This window comes from Condylura cristata, unplaced genomic scaffold, assembly GCF_000260355.1.
Source record: "Condylura cristata isolate star-nosed mole 26May11 unplaced genomic scaffold, ConCri1.0 scaffold00004, whole genome shotgun sequence".
Classification (NCBI taxonomy): domain Eukaryota; kingdom Metazoa; phylum Chordata; class Mammalia; order Eulipotyphla; family Talpidae; genus Condylura; species Condylura cristata.
The window spans coordinates 56,231,628-56,254,887 of NW_004567105.1; the positions used below are offsets into that span (position 1 = coordinate 56,231,628).

The window sequence follows — 23,260 nt, forward strand, 5'->3', positions numbered from 1 at the left end:
GAAATGAGACTACTAGTGCCTGAGGCTCCTTTTAATTAACTCTGAAACTCTAAATTACAAGCAGTGGTTTTACTTCTGGGGGAGTGTTATGTAGAGGTAACAGTTATCATTATTTTAAAATATAAGATTGAGGCAAGAACTTCTGCAACTCCTTTTAACACAAATAGGGGTTTGTTTGTTTTTTAATAACATGTAAGGAAGGTAGCATTTCCAAGGAATATTAAACTAACCAGTGAACTTCTTAAATTTTATTTCTGTACCATCTTTTTTTGTTTCAGTCACTGAGAAAATAATTTCAGTTAGAGTTGTAAAAGAAGCAGCAGAACTTTCATACTTTAACCTATTGTTCAGATGCTGCTGCCACATTTATTTTCAAGCCATGTTCCCAAACCATCAAATATCACCTAACCTGGTAATCCATTAAACATTTGTTTGTTTGCTCCTTTTGACTACAAACATTGACTATATGAGAATGTAAAAATGAAAGCCTTCTGCTGCTGTCTTGTACTGTTTCCCCTTGTAGACCAGGCATTGTGAAGAAGCAAACATAGTGAGGCACTAGCTGTTCCTGTTGCCTTTGTAACTTTCTGGAAGCTGAAAGCTTATGAGCTAGAATGCCAAGTCTGGGATACCTTAGAGAAGAGTGGGAAAGGAAAATTAGCTGTCCTTTTCCGAATATCTGACTTTGTTTGCACAAAGTGACTGATGGTATATGTGAGAGAAGTTGGTGTTTTGCTAGAAGGAAGATAGTAGAATTGAAGTGTTCCAAAGTTTTTAACTTCAGTTGTTCTTTATATAGCATTGTGATGTTAGCTTCTGCCAAGAATCACTCCTGGCCTGTAAAAAAGAATTTAAAAGATTTTTCTAAATGCTTTCTGCATCTAACTTATTACTGATTAAACTTTTGCTTTAACATCTTATGGTTTTTTATCATTAGGCTTCCTTGGAATCAGGTAACCTTAAACTACAGTATAGGTGGGCTTGCATCAGCTGTGCAGAGGGCAAGACAGTGAATTCTACTCCTTACATTCTTTTTGTGCCACCAAGTCTTCTAGATGACTTTTAAATGAATAATCTTAAAAGGTCACTTTTTCCTTAATAATAAGAGACTTTCTTTTTACCAAATACTTATGAAAGTTCAGGAAAATTCTGAACTCTATGCACTTGCATTGATTTCAATTTTTTTTCAAGTTGAAGTTACAATAGGGCTATTAACAATCAAAGAAGTAGGTGTGAGCTAAGTAAAGTACTTGGTGCAAACAAGCAAGCCAGAGCCTAAAAATCTGTAAATTGCCTTCCATTTTGAAGATTCTGTTCTGTCTTTTCCAGCCATGCAGTTAAAGGAATGTTGGCCAGGCCCAGAGACAGCCATTAAGTGTCTGGTCCCAGTGAGTAATGTTAGCTTGTCATTTCAGTCATGTTAATACTTCAACTCTATTTCAATGTTCTTTCATAGCTGCCTTGTCTCAGCTCCTACGATAGCTACTGCAGCAATCAAGTAGCCGCCAAAGCTCTGCTGGACCACAAAAAACAAGATCACCGAGTCCAAGATTTCCTGCAGCGATGTTTAGAATCCCCCTTTAGCCGCAAACTAGACCTCTGGAATTTCCTTGATATTCCAAGAAGCCGTTTGGTAAAATACCCTCTGTTGCTTCGAGAAATTTTGAGGCACACACCAAATGATAATCCAGATCAGCAGCACCTGGAAGAAGCTGTAAGTTTTTTCTTTTCCTCTTTAAATTTCATTCTCTCCCACCCCTACCCCCATAATGGCTAAATGATTGAGAAAATGTTACTGGGACATAGGAATCCTGGGTTCCAGGTTAGACTCTGCCACATTTTGATTTTGCAAGTCACTTATCTCCCTGCCTCAGTTTCTTAACAATGGAACATAATTTGCGTGAGGTGTACACTAAGGTCCATTTGATTCCAAAATGTCTTGATTCTGTATAGGTGGCACTCTAATCTGATAGTTACAGTTGCTGTGAGGGCTAAGATCTCTGTGAAGTTTTGTTTTGTTTTTTAAAGGTTTGCTTGTTTATTTAAGCATTCAAGAACTGGGGTACAGGCCAGAGGTATGGAGTGGGGAGGGGTGGGAGGATTCACCAGAGATAGAGTGGGAAACAGAACAGGCAGACTGAACGAAATACACTGCTGAGGGAGCACTGGGCAAGACAGGAGGGTTTGCTGTGCCGTGTGGATCACCTCCTTGGCCAGGGATAGAACTTGTGCTGCAGTGGCTGCAGATAACTTCATAGTGCTGTGCTTTAACCCCTTGCACCACAAGAGAGGCCCCCCCCCCCGTGGAGATTTTAAATTGAATATCTTTGTTTAGTACCAAGTGGGAATTACCTTTGAGAAAAGCAAAATCCTTTTGTGAAGTTGGAACCCATTTAGGGATCATCTACCCTAGCTCCCAATTGCAGTGTGGGTCTAGTTGATCTTCTCTAGTTGTTTATTGAGTATGAAGAAGTATTGATTCGTCCCTGACAGCAAAAGATCAGAGAAAATAGGTCCTTATCACAAATATTGTAAGTGATGAATCTTCTGCCCAGAGAACTCAGTTCCAATTGGGGTGCTTAGCACGACACACAGAAAAGATGGCAGGTCAGGAGGAATAAATAGACTGATCCAAATGAAAAAATGAAAAGATGAAAAAATGCAGGACCAGTCATGCCTGGAAATGCCATGGTTAGTCTGACTGGTTCTGAGAATACTCTAAAGAGGCAGCGGGAGAGAAGGCAGAGGATAGGAATTCAGATCTGCTTATGGAAGGTTTTAAATATCCATTCGAGACATTTTTTCTTTGTTGTGTGCTTTTGTTATCTGTTTTCTGAGCTGAGATTCATATCCCAGTTGCATCACTGACAAGCTTTGTAACCATGGGCCTGTTACTGTCCTTGTCTGTAAGGACAGGAGACAGGGGAGAAACAGACTAAGGCCAGGAGGCAATTGGGGAGAGTGCTGCGTGGCCCTTGGAAACCTGCCCAGGGAGGTGACAGCGCACATGGAGGCTGAAAGGCCAGTTAAAGGGCTCATTCCCTGGCTAGAACTGGGACGGTAATAGAAGGAACATGTGCATAGATGATTTAAAAATTGGAAGGCTTGAACTTCTGAGCAAGCTTCCTATCACCTCCCAGAGGTTGTGTTTTGCTTTTTAATAATAAGCAGCAAAATACATTAATATCTGAGATTTATAGTCTATTACTGAATCAGCTTTATGTGATTGCCTTACAGGTTATGTATCTCATTTAATCCTCACGATAGCCTAGGTAATAGCTCTTCTTGTTAGGACTGTTTTCCAAATTAAGCTAAGAAGTGCCAAATAATTTGCCCATGTCTAGAGCCAGCAAGTGATGGAGTTGATGTCTGAATTGTATCGGTGTGGATTGTGAATGCTGTGCCTTTGCTACTTCTTTAAGATGTGATAATATGAAGCTAAAAAGTGGGCCATTTATTTGGGCCCCTGTTGCAATCTGACCTCCAGGGCTGGTGGAGAGGCTCACTGTTGCAGAGCTGAGCCAGGTGCCCATGGGTAAGGATCCAAAGGAATGAGGGCTGACTCCTGATTCAAGAGATGTTGGAAGTGTCTGGCATACACAGACCAGGCCCCCAATGCAGCACCGGGTGGAGGATGCAGGCACCAGGGAAGAGGCCCATTTTACTTCATCAAGTCTGTTTTTTATTACTGGGAAGACTGCAATAGGGTTGTCTCCTCTCCATATTTCATCTGAACAAGTGTGTGGTCTGCAGGAATGAAAACAGGGAGCTCCAGCTAGTCTAAATAATCACTTTTTTTGAAGCGCATGAGCCTGCTCTGGGTTTTATAGTAAAGATTTCTTCTTTTTAAAGTGCAGCATGAACAAATACTGCTTTGTTTAAATAGCTCAGAGAGCTAGCTTGAATTTAAAAACAGATAAGAAAGTAACTACAACATTAAAAATGTACCATTTTCCCTAAGTGCATAGGGTATGATGCCATTTTCAAAGTTCCATTTTCACCTAGTATTTAGACATTTTTGTGTGTGAATTATGTTATACCTGCATTTGAAATTGTCTGCAAAAGGAAATATTCTAGACACTCATTTACACAATGTCAGCAAAGCAATTTCTCTCCTTCTTTTCGAAATTTTTTTAGTGTTATCCTAGATGAGGAGAAATGTTTATCTCTAGACTGTTGGGTGTTTTGTAAATGTTTCATAAACATAAAACCCATACTACAAATTTAGTTTGACTTTGACCTTCCTTGAAAAATGTGTTATAAAAAGAGAGGGGAAAAAATCAGAGAACTCTAAATAAATTACCTCTCCACCAAGCATTCAATTCTAGGACTCAGTCTAAAGAAAGGGCTTGCTTTTAAAGCAATACCTAAGCGTTCACATCTTTATTGGAATTTCTCCATAGTATCTTGGAGGATTTACAGTTTTCCCCAAAAGAAAACTTTTTCAGATAGGACTTCGGATAGTTAGTTATTCCATAGAATCTGGAATTAAAATGTTGAGTATTTTTAATTCCAAGAATTGTTTCAGACAGAAAAATATCTTTTAGACCATCCCTTTTCTCTGCCTACCACCCTCCCCCAACTCCTTAAAAAAATAGCAGCAACAACAGAAAAACCTCTGCAATCAATGGGAAGAATAGGCATGCTTTTGATGCAACAGGGAAAGCTGCTGTGCTTGGTTCATGTTAGCAGCCAACAAATAGATGATATTACCACATGAGGGAAGAGACAGACAGGGCTTTCAGTGACCACTTTGAGGATGACGATTCTAGCATGTGTGGGCTTAAGCCTTGTCCTGTTACCAGCTGTATCTCATCATCTCCTTTTACCAGTTGTTTCCTTTAGGTTTGAACCCTGATGAGAAATACAATAAATTCAAATGTACAACTACAGTAACTGTTATTGGCAACCTGTTACATGTGACTTTTTCTCCCTGAAAGTCTACAAAATAAACTCTTAGAACCAGTGCAGAGAGAGTGGCATACAGACAGCCATAAATAAAAATATTTTAACAAATGAAAGCAGACCAAGGCTTACTGTAGAAATGTACATGCAGGCTGTGGAATAACAACGGTTGTTTACATTGTTTTGGCACTCTCTATATTTTTCCAAATACCAGAGAAAGCCACAGCATTTGAAAACTGCCCTGGGGATCAGGGTGGCATTTAGGTTTATTAATCTCATGTGATACACCGGCTGTCCAAGTCCTGAATTAAATTAGGAAGTAAACACATCTTTATGCCTATCATGCATCTTTCTTTCTGTTTCCTGGATAGCTGCAGTGCTAGTTGATTCAAGCTACCCAAATTCACCTAGTAATAACTAACTGATAAATTGAGTCACAACATCCAATGCTACAGTTTTTATAAGCAAGAAAAAGGTATGAATTCTACTATTAGAAGTGTAGTAAGTTAAAAGGGCAGATAGCTATAAAACAATTGCCCAGATACTCAGATACCTCTCCTATACTTTTCAGCTTTTTCAGAGCTGTAAAAGAATTCCAGCATCCAGTCTGACACTGAACACATTCTCAGCATGTGTTAGTTGAATTAATTTGGAGGATGAGCCACAGCTTTTTATTGTTGTTATTGTTTTTCTGCACCCATTATTTGGTTCCCCTACATTCCTCTTATAAGTGAAACCATCATTATATTTTGATGAAATATTTGTTTGTTTGTTTTTAGACAGTAAATAATCAGTCATGTTTAAAAACCAACAGGGGAGGAAAACAAATATACTAATGTTCTATTTATCACTTGATATGTGTCAATAACATTTAAATTAATTTCACAAGATTTATATTCAGTATTAGATTGACATCAAAGGTCAAAATAGCCCTTTTCTAACACAAAAAGCCTGTATTTTTAAAAAAATAATGTGGGCTTTTTAAGTATCAAAGTAGTGTTTGGGAAGTAGTAAAAGAATTAGTAAACGAAATTTGAAACTCTTAATATCTACAAAAATGTACAGATTATGCATCTGTCCACAGAATAGAGTCACCAGACTTCAATTCAAACCTGTAAGATCTGTCAAATTTGTGTGGAAATGTAAAAGCTATAACTGGGTAGAAGTTTTTAGTCAGCTGCTTTGGGCAGAAAGTATTATTCACTGGCATGTGAAAAATAATCACAATTTTAGAGAGAATTACTACCACTTTAACGTATTACATGATCTGGTAGCTTCCTGCTGAGTTAAGGCCTCTTGCTTCTCAGAATTTGGTTTTTCTATTAAGCAAATGTGACCAAAAAGAGGCCTTATTAATATTTGTCATCTGTTGAGTTCTTTTCAGTTAACATTGCCACATTGGTCTTTTCACAAGTAGGAGACAGATTATTCTGCTGAGGAAGTTATCACTTTGACTTTGATTGGGATCTTTGTGCTTTTGCTCAATGAATTTCTAGTTTCCTTGTTTTCCAGCATTTTCTGGTTTTTAGACCCTATTATGTGATAAGATAGCAACCCATCAGAATAAATGTCGCTTGATCCTATCTCTGCTGCTGTTTTATTTTGCTTCATTTTCTATTAACACTACCCACCATTGCTTTGAAACCTTTCTACCCCTAATTTATTTATATGTGCTATAGGCAAGGGCATGAGTGTACGTAGATAAACTGTTCCCATTATTACTCCTGTCTTTTCTTTCCATTCCTAATCCTCTGTCCTTTATAAGCCATTTATGCTTTGTCATTAAAGCAGTAGCCAAACCATTTATTCTCACCCAATTCAAAAGATTAGATTGGATATATAGACACCTTAGACTTCATTTAAAATCTCTTTTCTTGGCTACATTCTGCTTTGTTTTCCCTCCTTACCAAAGTTTTTATACGCTTATGTTTTCAACACTGTAAACATGGTTTAAAAAAAAATGTACAGCATGGAGCTCAGTAGTTTTCAGCCCTACACATCAAAGGCTGTGTTATTGTCTCTTCCTCGCATATAAAATTATGTATCAACATGACTTTTATACATACTACATATATTTGCATATGTGTACAAAAAGAAGCAGTATTGTAAAAACAGTTTTTTCCTTTTCCAAAGCAGAAACTTCAATAACACTCTCTTAGAATTAGATCCAAATGCATCTTGGTGACTTTCTAGGTTGAGCCCCTGGTACTTGGTGAGTGTTTTGCTTACTTTCCCCATACTTTTTCTTTGTTTCCATAGATAAACATCATTCAGGGAATTGTGGCAGAAATCAACACCAAGACAGGAGAATCTGAATGCCGCTATTATAAAGAGCGACTTCTTTACTTGGAAGAAGGCCAGAAAGACTCCCTGATTGACAACTCGAGAGTACTGTGTTGTCATGGTGAACTAAAGAACAACCGGGGTGTGGTAAGTGATTACTTATCTTCAAGGGTCTTATTCTGGGCCTCCCCTAACACTTAATCCATTTGATTCTGTGTCTCTTGTAACTATATCTTCCCTATCCAGGATGAAAATTCCATTTACAGTGTCTTGTGTGTCAGTGTCCCATATGTATACAACTATATCCATAATGATATACACAATTATATACATACAATACTAATTCTAAAGCATATATAATAAACATTTATAAAAATAAATAAAATTATTTAAAAAGAGAAAAAACAAAAGCATAAAACAATTTAGAAATAAAGAACATAAAAGAAGGTAATATAAAAAAACAGAAAAGGAAAAAGAATCAAAAGCAAATAAACATCTATTTTAGTTTCTATGTGACATATAAATTCAGATATATATTTAGAGATAATTTTGAAAAATAATACAGGGTACTAACTTTTTATTTCATTTGCTCATGACTTTCAGAGGCAAATATAGATTAACATCTGTCTCCTACCACTGATATCAGAAAACAAAAGATGATTTTATTAAAATTTTTTTGTTTGTATGTATACATTTTTTATGTCATTTGACATCATTGCTCATTTTTATACAATGTATGTTTCTGTGCTTTCTCCTTTTAAGTGTATTCTCCTTAAAATTCCCATTACCAGTTCACAAGTGAACCATCACCATAGTCCCTTGTGCTTTTCTCTCCCCTGTTTTGATTCCTTTTTCTCTCCCTCCCTTGAAAAATGTTTCTGATTTATGGTTATCTGCTAAATTGTGTGGGTTTTTTTTTTTTTAATTTGTGGTTGTTCCTCATTTATTTGGTCACCCTATATTCCTCCTATAAGTGAAACCATTTGACAGCATTCTTTTTTCCTTCTTGCTTATTTCACTGAGCATAATCCCTTCCAGCTCCATCCACATTGGTGTGAATAGCATGAGTTTTATTTTTGATTGCTGAATAGTATTACATTGTGTATATATACCATATCTTCTTGATTCAGTCATCTATTTTTAGCCATTTGGGTTGTTTTTATATCTTACCTATTGGTAATAATGCTGCAATAAACATAGGGATGCAGGTATCTTTTTGAATTAATAAGTTTGTGTCTTTTGAGAGTAGAATTTCTGGGTCATATGGTAGCTCTATTTTTGGTAATCTGAGGAACCAAAATCTTTCCATAGTGGTTGGACCAATTTGCATTCCTACCAGCAGGATAGGAGAGTTCAAAAGGTGATTTCAAAAAGATGACCCTCTCCTGAAAAAAATGCCTTTACCCTGATTATTTAGCCATTTATTTATCTGTTTAAAGGCACTTTAAATCTCTTTATAAACAAAATCTCCTCAAACTACCCCCCTCATGTAGAATCATCATAATTTGTTTCTACCAGCCAATATTTGGTTGAACTTCAGTTTTTCTAGGAATCTGTACATATGTGTATTAGGTAAAGGATAGGGGACCCACAAGATTCTTTCCAAACAAAAATTATCTGATAATAGTGAATATTCTTACCTTGCCCCAAATCAAGATCCCTATGTGAATACCTATCCCTGTTCTCTTGGTCTCCTTTTTGAGCCCTTGGGTTGACATCCATGAGAAAACTGGGACCCAGCTATAAAATTCTGACTTTTTCCACTTCAATCCTAAACATTTCCAAACTGCAAGAATAGACTGGCATTTGGATTTGAATGGACTCAATTTAGCCTGCTTTACCAGCTGCTTTCATGATGAGGTTTGAGACAAGCCTTTATTTTTTAATTTGTGTGTGTGTGTGTACAACACACATATCAGTTAAGCGCTACCTCTCTAGAGAACTGAAATTCCGATAAACTTAATTGAGGAGGACAACTTCTTGGATCATCTTCCTTTGAATCTATAGCAGCATGCATTGTTTTCCTACAGAGAGGGCAGTGTTCTGACTTTGGAGTGGCTGGATGAATTTAATAATTAACTATGGTTGAAGGAACAAGTGTTCTGGGTTTTGATAACAGATTAATAGTAGACCTTATATACCATTCTCAACCTTTATAGCTAATTTTTCATTTTAATCTCTTAGAATTTTATCAGGTAATATAAAACAAAGCCTGGGCAAATAGAGTTTTCACCTCCCCTTCATTATCTTCTTCATTCTGCTCCCCTTTCTCACTTTTTTTATCAGAGCTGGAATTTGTGTGTGTCTGGACACAAGTTGTGACATGCAGTTTAAATAGTACCCCTGGAGTTGGTCACCCTGTTTGCACATCTGTCTGCAGAAAGGCTTTCTCTAGTAGGGCCCTAAGAAGGCACTCTTGTGGAATAAAGTTGGATGTGGAAATGCCTCCAATCTGCCCAATTTCTATTATCCTTAAGGTAGATTTGAATCTGGAAATTCATAATCCAGAATGAACCTCTTTCCCACAGCAATCACTAATCAGCTACTGGTTAGATTATTGCTTAGAGAAATCCTATGGATTCTTCTCTTTCAGAAACTACATGTTTTTCTGTTCCAAGAAGTGCTTGTGATCACACGAGCAGTCACCCACAATGAGCAGCTCTGCTACCAGTTGTACCGGCAGCCGATTCCTGTGAAGGACCTCCTACTGGAAGACCTGCAGGATGGAGAAGTGAGGCTGGGAGGCTCCCTACGTGGGGCATTCAGCAACAATGAGAGAAGTATGAATGGCTGTCCATTTTGACCTGTTGAATGTCTTTGGTCATGGTGGGCATACTGACTGATAAAATGAGAAGAATTAGACTTTGGAGCCAAACAGCATTTCAGTGCTGTCTTATCATTTACTGATTACATAACCTTGTTCAATTTTTATAAACCTCCGTTAACCCATCTGCAAATGGGATACATACAAGTATAATTTCATGGGATTGTTTTGACAATTAAATAAGAAGTTGCTCCTAACTGGGTGCTTCTTAAGCTTCCTTTCTCTGTCTCCTTCCAATGGATAAAAGGAAGCTCAGTATCAGATATGCCCAGCTGCATAATGGTGATTAACAGACTTGTTTCTAAAGAGACATAAGAGTAGTAGTCTGAGTTGAGGATCCCTTAGTAATTACTTAGATGAGCTTCTCTAAAGGAATCAACCAAAAGAAGTCAAGATAACAATGTCTATCATGTATTTTTTCTGTGTCAGGTACTGGTCAAAGTAATTAATATGTCCCAGCTCTTATCTACTCATCGGTCTTTCCACCCTAGTGGTGGTGGTAGTAGTAGTAGCAATAGTAGTAGTAATAGTAGTAGTAGTAACACAATTCTTAAATACTTACCATATACCGTATATTATAGAAGCACTTACCTGTATTATAACATTTGTCCCTAATAATAACTGTACATAGAAGGATCTCCCATTTTACAAATAATGAAATTGCAACATAAGGAGGTAGGCACTTGTCCAGAAGAGTGGCCCTTGAATTTAGCAGAAGTGGTGGTTTCCAGCCTGTTGATCATAAGGATATTAGAGCAAAGGGGTTGAAAACAGATGCTTCTGTGAACAGAGCATTGCAAGTGGCATGCAGGGCCTATTAAGTGCCATTTGATGATGTTGTTACTACCTTCATTAAAATGTCTCCCTTATTGTACACTATCATTTTTTCCGCATGTAGCACATGTGGTTCTTGTTGAGGTAATTAAAATGTCATTTCATTTTTAAATGAAACTGATTTTGTAATAACTGTGTCTTTATGTACCTTCTCAATCATTTGATATTAAATATACATTGGTACTACTATCGGGTGGGGCATGGGAATGTTTTGATGTTATAAAAATCTTAAATTGACAACGCTCTAACTTTGGGCAGTTGTTGAATGTATAGATTAACAGGTCCACCTTAGACCTGTGGAATCCAAATCTCTAAAACTGGGACCTATTTTTCATAAGCTTCCTGGGGGACTTTCAGATCCAGCCAAGATTGGTAACCACTATTCGTGCCCCTAAAAACATTTAGTTGTTCCAAACTAATATCCATTTGCCAGCTCTGAGGGCAGCTAGAGCTAGATTCCTCTGGTTGGTTAATGGTATATACATATACACACACATACATACATACATACATACATACATACATACATACATACATGCATGCATGCATACATGCATACATACATATATATGTGCTGAGCAGTGTCCTGGATCTATGGGATACCTTTTGTAATCAATTAGTGATGTCTGCCAGAGGTCCTCAGAGTTAGTATCAACACATGCTATCATTGGCCTACAGAAATACCAGTCTAATGACTTTTTTTCATGTGTTTTTCATTTCTAGTTAAAAACTTCTTCAGAGTAAGTTTCAAAAGTGGATCCCAAAGTCAGACCCACTCACTACAAGCCAATGACACCTTCAACAAACAGCAGTGGCTCAATTGTATTCGTCAAGCCAAAGAAACGATTCTGTGTGCTTCCGGGCAGGTTGGGGGGCTTGACTCCGAGGGACCATTCCTAAATCCCACCACCGAAATCAGGGAGCCACAGGGAGAAACAAAACTGGAGCAGATGGACCAATCTGACAGTGAGTCAGACTGTAGTATGGACACGAGTGAGGTCAGCCTTGACTGTGAGCGCATGGAACAGACAGATTCTTCCTGTGGGAACAGTAGGCACATTGAAAGCAATGTCTGACAGAAGCCTGCATACTTCCTGGAAGTAGTCTTGTGTCTTACCTGTACAGTATTTTGCATTCCACATATGGAACGGTTTGGAGAAGCACTTTTTAATACTTTTGTGACCATGTTGAGCTAGTCTCTTGTATCTGTACCTTTGTCCCTCGTACTGTAACTGCCAGTCTGTCTATGAGCTGGAATATGTGGCAACCATTAACCTGTGTTGTAGTCACAAATGTCTGAGTGGATGGAGAGTTAGTTGAACAACTTACTTTCAATTGTCCTGCTGGATTTTAAAAAGTCAAAAGAAAAAGACTCTCCACTACTGTTTCATGTAGATTGCTGGAAAAGTCCTTCTTCAGTGCTTTTCTAGCTCTTTGACATGGTAACTGAAGGCTTGGAAATTAGAGGGCCTTGCAAACAAGACATGAAGGAAGTCACTTGTGTATTTAATAGCACTTAAGGAGAACCAGGAAAGATCCATGCATGGCGTGAACTTGTTTCAATGTTATCCAACTAGAAAGCTTGAAAACATCCTGGGGATTCTGGAGGCTTAATTCTGCAGAGGAAGAAGCTCTGTCTTGACCTTGCAGCTTCATCCAGTGCAAATTGATGCAATAGTCTATTTGGACATGAAAGGACCAGCACAAAAGCAGCTGCCAGCTCTGAATCTTGAACTTAAATGTGCATCACATCAAAAGGTCTCTGTCATAGTTGCTGGCTTGCCTTTGAAAGCCTGACTAGCCTAAAACATCAGACTAGAATTCCATGAGCTGGGAAAATTACACAGGATAACAAGAGGGCCCCACGTTCATTGTTTCACCTCTCTGCGCCTACTTATTTTCTAGAGCATAAGTGAAGAGCTGAGGAAAGGTGATTGACTGAGTCAGTGACTATTTACAGAAACGTGAGAAGAAGAATTTGGAAGAAGTGCAGCATCATGACTTTATGTGGGAAAGATTAAAAGAAAAAAGTAAAGGCCAGTGCCTCTAGGGAAGGCCAGAGTCTTGCATTTTCCTGCTCTGTTTTTGGGGTAACCAGTTTGTGGCCTCCGATTCCTTGCTGATCAGAATCATAATCACAGTTCTCCAGAGGCCAATTTACTTAACCCTGTGTTTAATTAGGATCAGGTAGCCAAACTAGTAACCTCTCTCCAGTCTGGACTTACATGCAGGATGGGTTGCAGACCTTAGAAGACAAATTAACCGAATACACAGAAAAGCTCCCTGTGAGTGTAAATATTAAAATGACCTGTGCAACATTATACCACACCAGCACTAGTTGTAATGATTCTAAATTATTGCCAAAAAGTTTTTTTTTAATCTTTTGTGTCTTTCAAGTTTACAAAAAGAAAAGCAGTAAATACTATGTTTTCATTTTATTATGTACATCAACTATGTGTATTCAGAGAAGCTGTGTGACAAGATTTATCAATATAAAAACAAGCTATATTATTTTTCAAAAACAAAAAATATTGTCAATTTTACCCTGTAAAACATATTTCTGTATTTATAGATTTTAAATATGGTGAATTTTTTTTCTATTACAAGTTTATTTAAAACTACTTTGTTTCTGAAGTTGTTGCTGATTAATGAAGAAGAATTTGGAAGAAGTGCTACAGATAAAAGGAGAAGAAAGCCAAGAACCATTTTTTGATGGTAGAACAGTGAACAGTTCTTTGTAGGAGTCATCTGCTACTTTGGCCAGTGTGTCAAGGAAAGAGGTTTGTTAAGTGTTGACCTCTGGGAAGAAAGCCATTGGCTATTTTGAAGAAATGAGTGTTTTTTTGTATAATGGCCTTAAACTTTTCTGGAAGCATTTCAAATAAATTACATTAAAATGTTATCTTTTCCGTGTACAGTTTTTGCCCTACAAATGTCCAATTTCAACTATCTTCCTGGAGGATCCTTTTCTAAGTTTGCTTGTTGTACCTAAAAACACCCTAAAATAAGGTAAGGGTTGAAATAAATGCTTTATTACCTCTCAAGGCTTTTGCAGAAATCATATTTCTAGGGTCTATTTTTTAATCAAGTGTACTCTATACTCAGTCATATATTCATTTATTTTTAAGCATTCATATTTTGAATCCATATGAAGTATGAAGTCAGTGGTAAGTCTTAAGTGTATAGGAAAACAGCATTAAACCCCACTGTCAGTATACGTAACTGTTGGTCAGCTGGAGGCTAAATGATAAAAGGCAAATTTCACTTTGGAACTCTTAGTGGAATTTAAGTTCATTTTCTTTGATTAATGATTAGTTTTATTCTCCCAAAGAGTAGGTTAAATAACTTAAGTAATCGGTGGTCAGTTCTTAGTAGCATGTTGGCCCAATAAGGCTAGTAGTCTCATCTTTATAATAAACTTTTACTGTTATTTTAGCACAGTGTTAATTACCAGATTAGTGACAATATTCACATAAACAAATGTAGGTCCAAATGTTTTCAAATCAAGTGAACATTAACTTCTTGTTCTCTAGCATCTTTCTTTCATTTTCTTCCTTCCTTCATGCCTCTGTGGTTATTCCCTTCATTTTCTACTCTGATAAATGTGCTGACTTTGATACTGGAGGATATATTTCTAGTCATCATCTAGAGAATGAATTACTGACATTTTGTGGGTTAGTACAACTGCTGAGGGCTAAATGGTTTTCTTTAGCCTATTTTCAAGATGTTATTTTACACACCACTGTGTGTAATCCTAACATGTAAATGAAAAGTCATAAGCAAAGAAAAGAGCCAGAACTAGCAATTTTGTGCAAAATTAGAGTGTGGTTTCAGCTTCAGGGTTGTGGTCACCACCACTGACTGCTTTAGTTTCCATTCCTAGCACAGCTGTAGCTGCTAAGAATGCAAAACTCTACAGTAATACTGTTCTAACAAAGTCTGGTTAGCGGAAACTGCAATCCACTGCCTTCATGAAACTGTTCAACTTTCCCGCTACATTCTGCTCATGTCTACCTATTACTACTTCTCCAAAAGCCTGAGGATTCTGAGAGATTTGATGAAGAGAACAACTGACCATGCAATTTCACTTGGATTGTTTCTCCTGCCTGGCTCTCCTCAGCATTTTAGAAAAAGCCACTGAACCCTATTCTCATTGATGCTGATGATTCATCTAATTCATACAACATTGTTTATTGATAGAGTTCTAGAACTACAATATTGAAAGGCAATTTGAAGGAGACTCAAGCCCAAACTCACTCACCAGAAGGAATCAAAAGGTCATGAAAACTTAAAATTTTACCCACATGAACACAATGAGAAAAGGAGACTGCCTCACTACACCTAGAAGGTCCTGATGCAAAGGAATTTACAAAACAGTCACTGCTTCTTGCAGGCTTAGTTGACACTTCAATCAGCAATAGAGACCTACCCAGAGAAGCCACTCACCAACTGACCTTGGAGAGTAGCACAGAATTAGGATCTATCCTCTTTGCCTTTGAGAGCTGATCATTTCACCCAGGAAACTGGACATTCGTTCTGAACTACTTAACTGCTTACACATACATGTTCATGATCATACCACTAAATACTAATGAACTCCTCTCTCATCTGTGAAAAGTTTGAAAAATGTCTTCCTGCAGGTGTTCTGTTCAGTATATCTATCTGAAATGAGGACACTGTGCACCCTGAGGCTACTTGAAAAGTGAGCTAGGTGAGATCACTTTGGAAACTATTAAGAACTATTGTTATTTCATAATCACTTTTAAATTTGCACATGGTGTTAGGACATTTCTCAAAATGATGGCCTTTGGTCATTCAGCACACGGGTTAAAGGGGTTTTCTCTTCACACAGTACTACTGTGAAAAAAATCCAAAGAATCTGGATTTTTTTCCCCCTATGGGATTTCCCCCCGCCCCCTTTGGCATTTTCCCCCACAATTTTTTTTGTTTTAATCTTTCAGGCACTCCAGAAGAGAAAATCTGAACCTCCAGGATTTAGACCATTACTTCCTGGATTAGTTTCCATATATTCTTATTGTTTTTGTTTTTTTTTTAAAGATTTATTTATTTGTGCATACAGAACTGGGGTACAGGCCAGAGGCTCAGAGGGGCGGCGAGAGGCTTTACCAGAGACAGAGTGGGGAGCAGAACAGGAAGATCCACCAAGTACACTGCTGAGGGGAGCAGCGGGCGGGTCAGGAGAGGTCTGCCACGCCATGTGGTCACCTCCGGGGCAGGCGGGAATCGAACTCATGCGGAAGCGGCTTTAGATTCTCAGTGCTATGCTTTAACCCGCTGCGCCACCAGGGAGGGCCCTATATTCTTATTGTTTTATCCCTGCTTTTTAAAAAAAAAAAAACTGGGGTACAGGCCAGAGGTGCAGGGTCAATGAGGATTCACCAGAGACAGAATGGGGAGCAGAACAGGCAGATCAATGAAGTAAACTGCTGAGGGGAGCAGCGGATGGGTCAGGAGAGGTCTGCTGCACCATGTGGATCACCTCCGGGGTGGGGATGGAACTCACGCTGAAGTGGCTTTAGCTTCCTAGTGCTGTGCTTTAACCCCTGCACCACCAGGGAGGGACCTCCTCTTTATCCCTGCTTTTACTATTATTTGTTTTCTGCCAGAGAGATTTCCTTACCCTGATAGTGAAGACAGCTCCTCTAAGTTTGGGTTATAATAGATGTGTTGAATTTTTCTTCTTGTGTTGTTCATTTATCTGAAGATAACTGTAACCTTATTGCTGGTGTTGTGCCCCAGATCTTCAGTTACTGCTCCACACCCACTGCCCCTTCCACATATGTGCCTGAGTGATTTGTATGTACTTAATGGGCTCTCATGTTGCAGTTTCTAGTGTTTGGTTAAAGGGGAATCTTCACATCTGATCAGTGAGAAAGAGGAATATTGAAATGTTTATTCCCCAGCTTCCTTCTTGAAGAATGACCTTGAGCTTGCTGCCTGTCTTGACATGAAGTTACAGCTCTTTTCAAGAAGATCCTATCTGAGTTCAGGTAACCCTTCTAGTGTACCATGCTAGCAACCCTACTAATGCCAGGATATTGCCTTGTCCTAGGCCCCTACCCACAATTTTGTATAAAGATCCTTATTAAACCCTCTCTGAAATAATCTTAGAATATGTTGTTGAGCCTGTTGAGTTTCTGATAGATTCTGGTGCTGACATGATGCACATGATCCATATATGCCATTGGCATCACCACCATCGTCCTGCCATTCTACCATTTGCTTTCTGTTTTCATATGTTGCTGATCAAGAACACAAAGATCTCTTGGAATCATCACAGATGGATTTTGTATTTCCTTTGTTGTTACTGTGATGGATTATTTTCTGAGAAGAGACATGAAAATATCTTCTAAAAACAAACACAAAATGAAGACTTTTTCAGGTGTACAAAAGCTGAAAGAGTTATTACCAGAAAGCTTATACTACAAGATCTATGACTCCAGATGAGAATATAGATCCCCACAATAGAATGAAGAGTATTATTAAACAATTATGTAGAAAAATAGGAAAGACCTTTTTATTAAATATATTTAAATGTATTACTTACATATTATTAAGTAATTGAATAGTAATAAAAATAATAACTGAAACAACCAAGAAAAAAAGATGGCATATAGGAAAATATGGTTTTGAAGTCATTGGACATCAGACAATGAAAGACAGTGACAGTGAGAGGAGAAAAATCGAGATGAGGCCTGTTACCGCTTCAGCTTATGGCACTGAAAGCATTTTTAGGCAGTTGTGCAGAGAGGGAAAATGCTGACTGAGTTCAATAAACTTGCTGCATGAAGGAGAGGAGAAAATATTAAAAAAAAAAATTGGGCTCATATTTGACACAAATACTAGATTGAGCAGACAAATGTGTTAAAACAGTTATTATAACTGTTTAATGTTAAGTAGAGAAATGAAAGACAAAGGCTCCAGAGCTCAAATCTAACTTCTAGAGTTGAAAACTACTATGTGTGAGATGAAAAATACATTGGGTGGGGTTAAAGACTGATTAGACATTGCAGAAGAAAAGAAGGGCCATAAAACAAAGCAATATAAACTAATCAAATTTAAATATGGAGAAGGGAATTTTGAAAAGATGAAATTCTTTGAGCCATGGGACAACTTTAAGTACCCTGATATGTGTATAGCTGGAGTTGCTAAAGGAATGGGGAGCAGAGGAGACAGAAGAAATATCTGCAACGGTTCATGAATATTTTCCACAAACTTCATGAACACTGTGTACTCATAGATTCAAGAAGCTAGACACAGAATAAAGCAAGACCAGGGCATATTTGTTCAAAACCAGTGGTAAAGAGAATATTCTTAAAAATGGCCAGAGGATAAGACATGTTACATACTAAGTGACAAATATGACTAAGATTTCCACTGGAAACGAGAGTGAACAAAAATTTTAAATACCAAAAGAAAAATAACTGAACCCAGAGAAACTTATTTCTAAAGCAAAGTTAAATTATTTTTAAACAAAAAATCTGAACAAATTCATTACCAAGGAGCAGCTCTACAAGAAGTATTAAAAGAAATACATAAGGCAGAAGGGAAATTATAACAAGTAGTTGATTGAATAGCCAAAAAGAAAAAGTCAATATAAATGATCAAACTTAAAAATAGAAAAAAAGTGGGGAGCAAGGGAAGGACATGTGATCATTTCAGAAAATGATGCAGAAAAAAAGCATTTGAAAAAATCGAATAGTTGTTCCTGATTTTAAAACAAAATTACAGGAAATTTGGAATATAAAACAATTTATTCTGCCAGATACATTACATATCTGTTACATTATTATGGCTAACATTCTAAAGTTGAAAGACTGAATGTTTCCCCCAGCCATAAGGACAAGAAAAGGATATTCGCTTCTCAACTTGTATTCAGCATTGTATTAGAAGTCCTTACCAGTGCAATAAGACTTTAAAGATAAATAGCATCTCAATTGAAAGGGAAGAAGGTCAACTGTCTTTATTCCTGATAATTTGATCATCTATGTAGCAAATCTTACAAAACACAAGCTCTCCTTGGTGGTGCAAAGGGTTAAGACTGCAAGCAGGCTGTAGTCACTTCAGTACGAGTTCATCCTGGGCCCCAGAGGTGATCCACATGCATGGCAGATTTCTCCTGTCTTGCCTGCTGCTCCCCTCAGCAGTATGCGTTGTTGATCTGCCTATGCTACTCCCCACTCTGTCTCTGGTGAATCTTCTCAACGCCCCTGCACCTCTGGCCTATACCCCAGTTCTGTATGCATAAACAAAATAAATCTTTAAAAAAAATTTTTTTTACAAAACTACTAAAACTATTTAACAAAAGATTACAAGATAAAAAATACAAAAATAATTTCTCTATGACAGCAGTGAAGCATGAGAAAAAAGAAATGTAAGAGACCAAGAACAGCCAAAACAACTCTGAAAAAAATTCACAAACTTGAAATACTATAAGAACTTATTATAATGCTACACTAAAACTTACTATAGGCCCTCCCTGGTGGTGCAGTGGGTTAAAGCATAGCACTAAGAAGCTAAAGCCACTTCAGCAATGAGTTCGATCCCCGCTGGCCCCAGAGGTGACCACATGGCCTGGCAGTCCTTTCCTGGCCCACCCACTGCTCCCCTCAGCAGTGTACTTCATCAGTCAGTCTGTTCTGCTCCCCACTCTGTCTCTGGTGAATCCTCTCACCGCCCCTGCATCTCTGGCCTTTACCCCAGTTCTGTATGCACAAATAAATAAATCTTAAAAAAAAAAAAAAACTTACTATAAAGCTAAAGTAACTAAAATAGTATGTAGTACCAGTATAAAAATAAGCAATAGACCCAAATAGAAAGTCCAGAAATATAACTAAACAAATTTTCAACAAAGGTAATTTAGTGGCACAAGATGCTGTAACATCTGGATATCTACATTCAGCAAAATAAAGAAGAAATCTAGATCCTTTTATAAAAACTCAACATAAATATAAATATAAACACTGTAAAATTTCTAGATAAACTAAGGAGAAAAATCTTTATGATGTTAAGTTAGCAAAGATTTATTAGATAGGACCCCAAATCATATTCCTTAAAAGAAAAACATGAGAAATTAAACTTTGTTAAAGGACCTCTGCTCTACAAAGGAGAGTTATAAGACTAAAAAGACAAGCCACAGACTGGAAGAAGATATTTGCAAATCACATCTCTGCCTTGAATCTAGTATTTATAAAGAAATCTGAAATTTTAATAAGAAAACAATCACATTTTATAAATATGTATAAAAGATTTGGACACTTCACCAAAAAGGTATGTAGATGGCACACAAGTATATTCAAAGATGCTCAGCATCAGTATTCATGAGGTAAATGCAAGCTAATACCATACAGAGGTACTCTACTCACCTATTACAATCTATAATTAGAAAGACTAACCATATCCAACAACATATGGAAAGATGATCAACATCATTAATCAAAGTCACGATGGTAACACCTTCATCTATTAAATGGCAACTATTAAGAAAATTAAGTGGGATGTGGAGAAGTTAGAAGTCTTGTGCACAGTTGGTATGGATGTAGAACAGCGTAGTGTCTATGGAAAGCAATAGGGTGGTTCCTCAAAACTTAGAACTACCATTTGATCCAGCAATCTACTTGTATATCATGCAAAGAACTGTAAACAGTATCTTGAAGTAGTGCAGCAGCATTATTTACAGAGGCTAAAAAGTAGAAGCAACCCAAGTGTTTAAGTGTTTATTGATGGTTAACTGGATGAGCAAAATGTGGCATATTTAAATGATGGAAGTATTCAGTCTTCAAAAGGAAGGGAATCCTATCAAATGCCACAAATGGGGTGAAACTTGAGGATATTATACTAGGTGAAAAAAACAGTGACAAAAAGAAATACTGAATGAAGTATTTAAAAGTGGTCAAATTCTTAGAAAATAGAATGGTCATTACTAGAACCGGGGTGAGAAGAAAATGGGATGTTGTTCAATGGATATAGATTTTTAGTTTTACAAGATAAAGTTCTAGAGATCAGTTATATAACAGCATAGATGTATTTAACACTACCTAACTTAAAACTGGTTAAGATAGTAAAGTTCATGTTATGTGTTTTCTACCACAGTTTAAAAAAAAATTTCCTACCATCATTAAAATAAAAGACTAAATAGATTTCTAGTCCAGACATAATGGTATAGATCCATTATTATCCAGTAAAACTATAAACTCTGAAAATAATATAAGAGATAACCAAAAAAGAACTCTGAGGTGTGGTAATAAAAAGGTGAACTGGCTTGGGATCCTGGGACTGGAGGAACAATTGTGACAAAATGTTTTACTCCCCACCCAACAGAAGAAGGTGTCCATACCCTGTTTACACTGACTGAGCAACAGAAGGCAGCCCAGGTAGACTCATTCCTTCTCTGGACAAACAAATGTGCTCTGACAATGCCAGGTGAGTTTGACTTCAGCATTGGGAATCATTTGAGGCCTGCTAACAGTAAGTACCAAGTGGCATCCCAGGTTAGTGGGGATGCCATTTCCTCACCAAGTGACTTCAGTTACCAGGTAGTATTGGTAAGAAGGACTCTGCTATAACACATGATGCACCCCAAGTAGTGTCTTTGTCCCCAAGGGTCTGAGATTCACCTGCCAATGAGGCAGCAGCATCAACAACCAGAGGGCCTCTATCAACACCAGAAATTCTAGAATTATGAAAATTAAATTGTCTTTGGAATTATTGCCTTTCGCCATAAATTGGGTCAGGGTTTGTATGCTTAACCTACACAGGGTCATTGCCTATTAAAATAATATATTTAAATAGGACCCTTATATAATAGAAATGTGCCCAAATGGAATTAAAAAAACAAACAAAAAACTTGTTCTCAAAACCAGAAAAGTTACAACTTGAATGAGGGAAAAAAATAGCAATCAATGCTAAGTAAATAAAATACTGGGATTTCTGACCAGGATTTCAAAGCAGTTGAGGTAAAAGGTCTTTAGTTACGAGTCAACATTTTCCTAATTCTTAGAATGTTTGGTAATTTTTTTACTGGGTGCTCTACACTGTACCTGAATTTCGTTATTTTCCTTAAGAGACTGTTAAGCTATGTTATAGTAGATAGGCTGTTAATTATAGATCAATTTAATCCCTTTCAAGGACTATTTTAATTTTTGCTGTGGAAGATGTAAATTAGCCTCTATCTGGAATTGTTCAGTCCTGCCCCCTTTGAGTATTTGTTGAATGACTCAATTAATTACTGAAAACTTCCCATTGCCTGCTGAGAACTTTAGCTAATTGAAGTTCTTACATTTCCATTGTGAGTTCTTAATATTATTTAGCTTAGAACAACCCAGTCTTTCTTTGCCTTGCCTTATGAAGGTTAACTCTATACAGGAATGTCCAAAAAGACTTTCTCTCCAGATTTCTGGGCCTCTTTTTCTACATAGTTCCATATTCTCTAGAATTTAATCTGGCAATTTCTTTGGCTTCCCTAAATTTACAGCTCAAAGAGATTGCTGGATTCTGGCTTGCATTCCCCATCAGCATCCCCAGTCTGGAAATTGCCTCCTGGTAAAACCATGGGATGATTGTAGGGTTTACCACTTTGTTTCCCCTCCATTGGGGATTACAATCTAACTGCATGTTGGCCATTGTCTGAATGCAGTTTTCTTTATTTTGGCCAGTTCTCTAGTGGATAGAGAACGAATAAGTATGGTTTATGTTATTTCAGTGTGACTGGAAAGAGGGTCCTCAAATCATTTTTTTTAAAAATAATAGTTCATATCATTTTGTGCCTTTTTCCATCTCAGTTGTAATCCCTATGGGCTTCCCATCACCTCAAATCATTGTTCAATACTATTTTAAAAATAAAACAGGCCTATATTTAAACTTCAAAAGAAAAGAAAGTCAGATCTATGCTGAAACACAGATGAATCCTGACATTATAGAAAGTGAATAAGCCATTTATAAAAAGACAAATATTCTGTGAGAGGTACTTAGAATAGTCAAAATCATACAGATAGAAAAGAGATTGCTGGTTGCCAGGCTGAGGGAAGAGCAAGAAGAATCACAGTTTATTGGATATTGAATTTCATTTTCGGGCTATCACTGCTACTGCCTGAGTTCCATCCTAGGCCAGGGAGCTGAGCCACAAATAGCACAGCAGACCTCTCCTGTCTTGCCTGCTGCTCTCCTCAGCACTGTGTTTCAGTAGATCTGCCTGTTCTGCTCCCTACTGTGCCTCTGGTGAATCCTCTCAACTTCCTCACTCTGACTTATACCGCAGTTCTTCTATGCAAACCTTAAAAAATTATAAATTAAAGAAAAAATAAAAGAACTTCCATTTGCAAGATAAAAAAGAGATTGGTTGCATGTAATGTGAAGGTACTAGATCTACTGAGCTATACACTTAATAATAATTAA

At 37.3% G+C, this 23,260-nt stretch overlaps 1 protein-coding gene across 3 annotated transcripts in view; it reads left to right on the plus strand.

Annotated features, from left to right (window-relative positions):
• ARHGEF3 (Rho guanine nucleotide exchange factor (GEF) 3) overlaps nt 1-13,713 on the plus strand; it is a 123,302-nt gene extending 109,589 nt beyond the window's left edge. For all 3 annotated transcript variants that reach the window (XM_012720633.1, XM_004676046.2, XM_004676048.2), the window contains exons 7-10: nt 1,457-1,714; nt 7,165-7,335; nt 9,782-9,968; nt 11,570-13,713. In XM_012720633.1, coding sequence (XP_012576087.1) covers nt 1,457-1,714; nt 7,165-7,335; nt 9,782-9,968; nt 11,570-11,922 — 969 coding nt within the window. In that variant the 3' untranslated portion in view covers nt 11,923-13,713. The remainder of the gene's footprint in view (nt 1-1,456; nt 1,715-7,164; nt 7,336-9,781; nt 9,969-11,569) is intronic.
• Nucleotides 13,714-23,260: the final 9,547 nt, after the last annotated feature.